Source organism: Magallana gigas, chromosome 4, assembly GCF_963853765.1.
Source record: "Magallana gigas chromosome 4, xbMagGiga1.1, whole genome shotgun sequence".
Lineage (NCBI taxonomy): Eukaryota > Metazoa > Mollusca > Bivalvia > Ostreida > Ostreidae > Magallana > Magallana gigas.
The window spans coordinates 304,731-315,673 of NC_088856.1; the positions used below are offsets into that span (position 1 = coordinate 304,731).

The 10,943-nt window shown below is 33.0% G+C and overlaps 1 protein-coding gene across 1 annotated transcript in view; it reads left to right on the forward strand.

Moving 5' to 3' along the window:
- The first annotated feature begins 910 nt into the window (after positions 1–910).
- Positions 911–10,943, forward strand: part of LOC136274309 (interferon-induced protein 44-like) — a 110,960-nt gene continuing 100,927 nt past the window's right edge. Inside the window, exon 1 of the mRNA XM_066080770.1 lies at positions 911–1,351. Within this exon, the coding sequence (XP_065936842.1) occupies positions 1,189–1,351 (163 nt within the window). The 5' untranslated portion in view covers positions 911–1,188. The remainder of the gene's footprint in view (positions 1,352–10,943) is intronic.

Genomic DNA, 10,943 nt, shown 5'->3' on the forward strand with positions numbered 1-10,943 from the left:
ACTTTGTAGTGTGTACGTTACTCAGAAGGGAGACAAGAAAAAAAAAGTACAATCTATTCTATCAGTGGTAACAGTGATGACCCAATTTGGTGAATCTGTTCCCATTTTTTGAAAGGATTGTTTATTGGTTTAATCAGAGACTGAGGGCTATAGAATTTTCAAGGAAGAGACCAGTTTCGCTGTATATAACTATTGAAATAAAATATGATGATATTTAAATTAACAATAAAAGTATAAAGACTTAGTACAGCTTGTGATCTGCATGACATACACATGTAATTACAATCAATATGTTCTTGTTCTAATAACAGAAAACGGTTTTAAAATAAGTCTTATTTTTACTGAAATATATAGGGGAAAAGAAAATAATTGACATGCTTGTATAACTAAAAGAAACTTCACCTATGAATATTTAAATGAAAATTTTATAGATCTTATAGCTTATGGAAATCATCAGTTCCAGTGGTGCAGCTAATATATATACTAGATCTGAAGAATTTACAATGTAATGTTCGTTCATATACAGTTTATAAAAATAGAAAACAAATAGTTAAAGAATGATATTTTATACAAGTATTAAATTATTATGAAATTCCAAAGTAATCTATGTGCCATTTTCCCCCTTTCTTTATATTAATGATGAATCCATGCAATTTTTCTTGTACATATTACAAATTCGTGTTTTAAATATCAGTGCCAAACAAATTACATGTAAGAAACTAATTTTAACAGATATTCAATCATCAATTAATTCAAAAATTAAATAAATAAATTAAGTGATGCCTGATAAGTGTTAATTTTAGTCTAATTCCATTCCTGAAAACATGACGGAACTGTTGAATCAGAAATACAGAGACCAGCTGGTCACATGGATATGTAAGACCTGTCAATTCCGGTTGTTGTACAAAATCAGCAGGGACGGTTGTTCGGCCTGATATTTTACCAGAAATGTGACGGTCAGGGTGCCACTGTGACAGTCCTGTACAACACAAACAACTCGATATATGGCGGCTACCTGTCACAGAGCTGACACTCTAATGGTGGTTATATATCTGACTCGAACGCTTTCCTCTTCCGTCTGCAGTATAATGGTTCATCTAATCCATTGAAGTTTTCAGAGTCAGCAATGCAGGTTGTGCTGGAATAGCAAACAGCATTTATGGTCCTTTCTTTGGAAGTAGTCATGACATGTGCACTTTCTCTGAAACTATCAACTCGTCTGGAGGTGTCTTTTCTCTAAATGGAAATTTCGGTGGTTTAGGAGGTTGTTACAACTTAAATGGTCAAAATAGTGCATCCTTTGCCAACAACAGTCTCCAAGTGACTGATCTTGAAGTATATCAAATCAAAGGTAAACAAGTATTCCTTTTAAAGGAATGATTTGCATTAAATATCATTGGTCAGCTCTGTTTATATAATATACGCTACATGCAGTGAACTATATATAGCAGTGTTTTATTGATTTCCGAAATGGCAAGGCATGAATGAGCTTTACTTTTAATGGGCGAATTATACTTCCGACTAATATTCTTATGCATATGTAAAAATGTGATTTGAATCACTATGTATGTAACTCTATAAATGTTTTATTTTCAGGGTAAACGGATAAGATTACCGTTTAAGTAATCTACGTCTAATAAAAGATTAGAATAAGGTTGTCATTGCAAAGTAAATAAAATAGTGCAAGGTGCAAATAACAAATAAGATTATTTTTTCATCTGGCCCTTCCACGCCACCGTATAATATATCCGTATCAGCATCGTTTAAAAAAACCTCTGTTTTTGAGAAACTTACTATTTGCACTTTCGGTTTTCAGAAAAATGTATCGTGACTTTCTTTGAAAGATAAATCGAAAGTAAAACGCGGCTGGCGCCATCACCCATTGAACATGTCGAAAACAGCTCAGAACAGTTCGAAACCTGTGGTGTTTGTTCGTAAGTAACTCTTTCTACAATCCAATGGCATGCATCATTTTATCATTGATTTCAATTTTTTTTTTATTATGCTAGCATATTGATAAAAATATATAGGCCTACTAACTGCATGTAAAGCTACGGTACAGTCATTTTCCCGGTAACGAATCAGTATGCAGTTTCGTCGTGCATGCAACTATTATTATCGGAATTCCAAATGTTTTTATTTTTTGTTTAAATCGCGTTTCTTTATCCTTTTAAACTGTAGTATCAAACTTCCGAAAATATAAAGGATGAATTACGGAGACAGTATATATTTCAACACCCCCTCCATTTTCCTAGTTTCGAATTCGTTTCCCAGTATCTAATTAAGCGCCCTTTATCAATTCTGACCGAATATTTTGAGGCGAATTAATTTCAAAAATATATACTAAAGGTACATGTTAATGGACTTATAAATGAAGAAGGAAAAACAATTGTGGAAATATGTCATTTAAACATATAATATGATCGTTATTTTTATCATACCGTTTTCCCGTCAAATTGAAACTGGACTTGAACAGTTTTCATTTGCGTTACTTTATAATATTGAATTTTCATAAAAACACTTTATAATAGTAATTGATGATAAGTAGTTGCCATTTTTCTTTGTTTTTCCCGTATATCTATCAATATATGCAGCCAAATTATACTTCTGTCGCAATGAACCGAAACTAGGAAAACTACACGTGGTTCTATTTGAAGTCGTAATTTCATTCAAAGCTCCATTATTATTTAATATGATGCATTATCTTTTTAAATGAATTATATTTACTAATTATCCACTAAATAGGGATCAATAACAAACTTATTTTCATAGTTGGTCTTAATTGTTTTCACACTTTCGTTTTTTCTGCTTTGAACTTCCGGCAGCTCATATCTGGGTCACATTTTTAATTTGTAAACAATTCGGTAAATAATCGTGCAAATGGCAAACAACTTCACGCACTGATAGGATATTTATTTCTGCTTTATAATTACCTAGGTAAGATTTTTATAAAACCTCAACTTCGTCTTCCACCAATAATTTTTCTAAAAATTATTCGATACTGGCAAATATTTGTTACCGGCAAAACGACTGTATATTGAACTCTAGAAAGAGAAATACTAATTGCGTGGTAAACTGGGCCCGCGGTATATTTAACTAAACAGCTGACGATTTCAAGATTTGTCTACACGGGCTCGCCACTTGGTCATCTTTCTTTTTCTTAACTATGTGGCCTGGCAGCCATCCCTTTTACTATAATTGCACCTTGTGTGTTTTAGGTATAAAGGATGGTCACATATCAAGAAGACAAAACAAGTCCTCGATTCTTTGAGACTAAAAATTTCTCACTCAAATGTAGAGAAGTCAATTAAATGTTTTTTTATTCTCAACAAATCTCGAGCGCTGACATTAGTTAAATAAATTGTCTAATTAGGCTATACAGGGTTTTAGCTAGTTTACTTTGTGTTTGCTAAAGAGAGAGAGAGAGAGAGAGAGAGAGAGAGAGAGAGAGAGAGAGACGTAAAGTATTCAGGCATAGTAACCCTGTTAATTGACAAAATCACACAGCAAAACTTGCTAAAATGTTTTATTTGAAAGATATATTTGATGAGGCATATAGGATATGTTCATTCAAAACTATTCTCTCAATAGAACTTTTTTGTTATCGATATCTACGGTGATTTAACCATGTTTCGAACACCCTTGGAATTTCTCTTCTGATCATGCGTCAATTATGGCCCGAGTATAAATATTTTTTTATTAAATTTTCTGGTTTCCTCTTGCTATATCATTGAAAGAAAATCAGTGAATTAGTTTAAAAATAGACAATATAGCGAATTAATGCAGTAATGAGCTGTTTCACCATGGATAGGACAATATTAAGCAAAAAATATACAACAGATACTTAAAATAACGGAATTTTAATATTCATGCAAAGAAAAAAAACGAAGAAAAAAGGAAGAGGCTCGGATAAATATATTTATTACTTTCATATTAAGATTTGTGTCAAGGTAAAATGTGGAGAACAAATGACTTACGAAATAATTGATGAATTCCAAGTCTTTTTTTTACACAGTTTGTTTCCGAAGTTAACAGGGTTTTTTTTTAATTATTTAAGTGAAAGGTACATACATACCATAAGTGCATGCACGTTTATTTGTAAATGTTTCACCAAAGTTATCAGATCCAATGTACAGATGTATGTGTCAGACGCATTGTGGACATAAACATAAACTACCCAAGTACACTTATATTTGTATTTAGTATATTGAACATGTTGAACGAGGCTTCATATAAATGCGAAGTTAATAAAGAGTGGGTGTATGTAGCCTACGAAATAAAATCTATTTAATCTGGAGTCAGTGTTTTGCATCGGTTATATGATAAATACATTATCTAATAATAAAAAAAAATTACGGACTTTTGACGACTCTAAATCATAGTTGGAGCTTTCATCATATTTTGGTATTTACATTTTAACAATACTGAAAATACTTTTGTGATTAACTTTCGTTTAACTTCCTAAGCTTACACCTTTAACTAACCAAAACTGAAATAAAAAAAAGAGTAAAATATAAAATTCAAAAATTCACTTAGTGAGTTTTAAATTTCAATATATCCCGCTCACACATATTTTGCGTGGAAGTTGGGGAGGGGGGTGAAATGCTTGAAATGCTAGACATTTCTGTGTACTACATGTGCATCATGTATGTATATTTTCTGCATTATTCATTGCCCAATTTACTAAAATATATGAAACGTAAATCTTATTGAATAAAAATAATCGAATGAAAACTATATATCGATTGTCTAAATATGTCTTTTACCATGTAAACGGCAAGTGCAAATATAAAAAGAATGTGCAAAAATCATGGTAAGAAAGTTTCTATTCGAGAATTGGTACCACCTATCAAAAACTCTCTATTTTCTTAATTTCATATGAAATTAATAAAATTTACATGACAAATTGTACAATTTAACATTACGGTCAGCACCGATATTCTCAGCAACAGAATTAGCAGTTAATTCCTTTTACACCATAAGTTACCACTACCCTTGGCTAGGCGTAGATTTTTGTCTTAACTTAAGGCGGGCGCAAAGTTACGCCTTTTAGTGAAACGGACCTTAGTCCAAATATTTGACCTAAGTCCGGACTTACGACAGGCGTAAGGTTACGCCGGGCGTACGCCTTTTACTGAAACGCGCCCCAGTACCGCAGCTACTGTGAAGGGGTCTATTCACTCTTTAGAATAGAAATATGACTACTTTTGGTTAACAACTCCCACTGTTAGGGAGCATGGTCTAGAATATCAATCTGAAAAACTAAAGACTTGTAGGAAAACTTGCCAACCAAAAGTTGTTGTACTTGAAATACATTTATGCAGATTTTTTTAAAAATTTAAATAAAAATATTTAAAAAAAAAATTTAAACTTCAAATTTTACAATAACCAATTTTGAGTAATATATCCCTAGCAAGTTAACAAGTTATTATGTCCACTTTGTCACCTGTTGGATAGTTGGTTTATTCTCAGATAATGTTTCAAAAATCTTTCTCACACCCATTACAGTAATTGATGCATTAATATTAGAAAAGAAGGAATGAGCAATGCACATACAAAAATTGAAAACGGAAATCGAACCTGGGACCCTTGTAGTCAAGAGATTTACCACTGAACTACCTAATTGGTAGATATCCATGATCCAGTTAACCCCAACTACCCGTATTTTCCCGACGAATCGTCGATGCAGACGACTAGTCGAATTGCTCATTTTTAGCCAAAATTTTAACAAAATCCTACGCAACGTCGATTCAGACCATACGTCGATCTTATCACTTCAAAATGGCATATAAAACTGCAGTAACATTATCAGTGTATGATGCCACGATGTCCCCGATATTGCTACCAATTATTAGTAATGATTAACATTTAAACAATTACACTTAATACCGTATTTTTCGGGGCATAGGGCGGTATTTTTTTTCTCCAATGCGCGAGCCCCGGCTTATCCCCCGGGACCGGCTTTTCGTAGGCTCAAAATTGAAAAAATTAAACAGTCAATTATTAAATCCACTGTTTTTAGCAGTTTATCATCAGGGTTGGGTTTTTTTCGTCCGTTTGAACTATTGTTCGATAGTTGCAGAAACATAGATATAACAGAGCCCGTTAGTATATACGTCCCTGATAGTCGTCCCGTTGATAATTTTTGTAATGGCATTGTGAGTAATAAAATGTACAGTACTGTACGAGGTATTTCTTTACAACCCGAATCAAAAGAATTTTTTTTCCCCACGTTCATGTATGAACCCTGGAAACTGTTATTGCGTAGTAAAAAAAAAAATAGAAACCGGGTAGAATGTAATATGACGGAACTTTTGTGAATTTCTTCATGTCTGCGTTCGTGGGAATCACTGGTCTTGGGTGCAGAATAAATCAAATGCTTTGTGTTTTTACAGTTAATTTTCTTTTGGATGAAATAACGGTATTCTGGTGTCGTGTGTATATACAAAAGTGTGAAACCCGTGACTAAAACACAGCCTGGGGGCACGTAGTGTACACCGTTACACCTCACCACATTAATTGTGTTTTAACATTACAACTTCTCTGCATAACGGCAAGTCACTATTTAATTTATTAATGGAAAAGAACACAAATTAAATATTTTATGTGTGGTATTTCGTTTTCTCATTCATGCGATTACGGGGGATAACTCTATTTGAATATGAATCCACGTGTTGAGCTAAAGGACGCCATACCCCGATTTACAAGTACCTTTCAAAGTATAACTTGATTAAATGAAATTGAGCAGTAAGGTTTTAATAAAATATAAAAGGTTTGATAAAATATTATACTTAGTTCTATCAGACAGTATCACGGAGGTTAGTGTTGCAATTAAATTTAAACTATGTAAAATTACGATGCCTAACGATATATACCGACGAATACGGAAGAGACCAAACAGCCACAAAACACAGATATATTTGTTTAAAATGTTTAAAATATATATGTTAAGCAAATTTAATAACTTTAATTACTCTTTTGACTTTCTACATCGATATTCTTTAAGTATATACTTAATACGACAACTTCCTTAATCAGCGGTCATACTTTCACCATAGTAATCATCGATTGAAAATCGGCTTATCCCCCTATTCGGTAGTCTATGGATTTTCCTGAATTTTGTCTGAAAATGAGCAATTCGGCCTATGCCCCGCATCGGCATATGCCCCGAAAAATACGGTACTTATGCATCGTATTTTCAAATACCGGCAACATCTACAAAGTCACTTGCATTTTAAACAAGTCCCGATATCGCGTGTTATGCAAAACTAAACTTACTTTGTCAGAAATATTTTATTCCCATGCATCAAAATAACTATCCACTCTGACCATCGCCAGTGTATTCGCCATTGCGTAACCAGCCACCTGTTGACTCGCGCGTGGTCAATGTTTGTTTAACAATTTCCGGTGTCAGAGGCATGCACCTGTCTCATGTCGGACTTCAAAGGGGGATCTCAAGTGCAGAAAGCTTAGCAATTATTATGATTTGATGAAACTTGTTTACTTTGTATCCAGTACTGCAGTTACACGCTATTGTTTTACATAGACACTGTTAGAAATAGATTGATCATTTGTACGACTTGAAAATGACGATATACGACATACATACGTTTCCTAAAAAAAATTATTTAACAATAATCAAAGAATTTGACAGTAATTAATCAATGAACTATGATCACTCTGAGAACAGTGCTCTTTATATACACAGGGAGTGAAATTGCCGTAAAGATCTCATCCTTAGGGCAAGATTATTAACACAACCAGTGTCATCCTATTATATAAACAGTAGCATTGATAATTGCCGATTACGTATTTTAAGATTGAATATGACCATAAAATATTTCTGATTTATACTTTCCACTAACAACTCTTTACTAATAAAATAATAAAATTCAAAAAACATCCCCTGGACCTACTGCAATATTTTCTTTTATTCAAATTTGGTTTCAATTTTACTGCGCAATGTTATCTTTCCACTAGTGATACATGGAACCATGTGACGATGTGTTTATATTAAAACGGAACGGTAAAACCTTTCATTGATTAAAGACAATGAACCATTTTTTAATAACTGTTATTATTAAGTATTTAGTGTTAACAGATGAGTGAAAATGATAATTATTAAAGATGAACAGTGAATTCAACAACGTCATTTTCAATCACACAGCCAACTCAAAGTAATTAAAACCAAGATTTTTAATGCTATTTTTAACTTTTTTCTGACCTCAAGCCTACGATAAGTCGGGTGCTCTGCTTAGAGAAAAAAATACCGACTAATCGTCGAAAAAATACGGTACTAAACATGGTTCTGTCCCTTGATAAGTTGTACAAGGCCAAGCTTAAAAAAACATTCTTTGATAACAGTGCCTTACAATAACAGTGAGTAGGTGTGTCTCTTTCTAAGAATTTAATGAAGTTTTTCTGGTCTCTATAAATTCTTTAATGTCATAATCCAGGAGTTTCCCTTAACTGAAGTCCCTTTCACATAAAAGCTGAAAAGAGTTTAAGTCAGGTGTATTTTAATAGGTTGCCAGGGAAAGTTCTGCAAACATTAATTCTTCAATATGTTACGCCAGATTAGTTACACTGTACCCCAAGTAGCTAAGGACAGTCTCAAAGTTTTGGTCCATCTTTCAGGCTTGATAATTTAGTTACAATCACCGATCAGACCAAACCTAAAAGAAAGTAGACTCCAACTAAACCCTGGGTTTACTTTCGGGGTGTGCTCTGGGTTTACCACAGCAGACCCAGTATTAACCCAGAGTAAACCCAGAGTGGACTTATAGAGTAAACCCATATCAGAAGTTATAGATTCCTGCAAACAGATGCTACATGTGTATTTTGAATATACAAGGGGTGGGAATTACATTATGTTTATTGCGTGATTCAATTCCACTCTACCTTTTTTTTTAGCTCACATGAGCTGAAAGCTCAAGTGAGCTTTCCATTATCACTAGTCCGTCCGCCCCCTCTCTGTCAGTCTGGCTGTAAACTTTTTATATTTTTGACTTTTTCTCCAGACTCCAGATCAACAGGGCAAATTTCAACCACACTTAGCACAAAGCTTCATTAGGTGACGGGGATTCAAATTTGTTAAAATGAAGACTTATGCCCTCTTTCAAGGGGAGATAATTAGGATTTATTGAAAGTTTGTTGGTATTTTTTCAAAAATATTCTTCTCAAAAACCATTTGGCTAGAAAAGCTGAAACTTGTGTAGAAGCATCTCAGATAGCATAGAATCAAGGGTTTTTTTTTTCAAATAACGGACCCCATTGGGGGGGGGGTTGAAGTTTTTCATAGGAATGTATAGAGTTAATTAAAATTTAAAATCTTCTCAAAAACCATTTGGCCAGAAAAGCTGAAACTTGTGTGGAATAATCAACAGATATTGTAGATTCAAGTTTGTTCAAATCATTGTCCTCGAGGGAAAGGTGGGGCCACAATGGGGGGTAAAATTTTTACATATAGAGAATTTTGTTTTTGAAATCTTCGACTCAGAGCACGATTGGCCAGAAAAGTTGTAACTTGTGTGAAGTGTCCTCAGGTAGGGTAGGTTCATGTTTGTTCAAGTCATGATCTAGGTGTAGGGTGGGGGCACAATTGGGGGGGGGGTTGTTGTTGTTGTTGTTGTTAAATTTATACATAGGAATATGTATAGAACAATCTTCTGTTTTTATAGAAAATGTGCAACTTCAGTGAAAGCAAGCTTAGATTGCATAGATTCAAATTGGTCAAAATCATGTTTATCAGGAGTAGGATGGAACCACATTGAGGGTTCCAATTTTACAAAGGAAATCATTTTAGATTCATGAAAACCTAAATGATATGATATACATGTATGTCTTTTTCTTATATGAAAGCATTTTGTCATTTTGTTGATTCTTTAAAATTGTTTAGACTTTGGCCCCTTTTAGGGCTTCACAAGTTTAATGTAGGTTTATATCCCATTTGATTAAGATATTCATGAGAACTGTAATGCTCTATGACTACAAAATCATCCAGTGACAAAAAGAGTGTAATAATAAACAGAATATCCATGGAAAAAAGAATAGTACAGAATGCAGTTTATATATTAAATGTAAGAACCGTCAAGAAAGGCAAAATTAATCCCTTGGTAAGGGCTTTCACCCACCGCCAAGACATCCAAGGAGAAAAATTGAGGAAATAATGAAAATCGAACAAGGTTTTTTCAAAAATTCTAAAGAACTATTTCAAACAGTTAAAACTTTGTAGTGTGTACGTTACTCAGAAGGGAGACAAGAAAAAAAAAGTACAATCTATTCTATCAGTGATAACAGTGATGACCCAATTTGGTGAATCTGTTCCCATTTTTTGAAAGGATTGTTTATTGGTTTAATCAGAGACTGAGGGCTATAGAATTTTCAAGGAAGATAGAGACCAGTTACGCTGTATATAACTATTGAAATAAAATATGATGATATTTAAATTAACAATAAAAGTATAAATTACAGCTTGTGATCTGACATACACATGTAATTACAATCAATATGTTCTTGCTATAATAACAGAAAACAGTTTTAAAATAAGTCTTATTTTTACTGAAATATATAGGGGAAAAGAAAATAATTGACATGCTTTGTATAACTAGTAGAAATTTAACCTATGAATATTTAAATGAAAATTTTATAGATCTTATAGCTTATGGAAATCATCAGTTCCAGTGGTGCAGCTAATATATATACTAGATCTGAAGAATTTACAATGCAGTGTTAGTTCATATACAGTTTATAAAAAAAGAAAACAAATAGTTAAAGAATGATGATTTATACAAGTATTAAATTATTATGAAATTCCAAAGTAATCTATGTGCCATTTTCCAAGGGTCTTTATATTAATGATGAATCCATGCAATTTTTCTTGTACATATTACAAATTTGTGTTTTAAATATCAGTGCCAAACAAATTACATGTAAGAAACTAA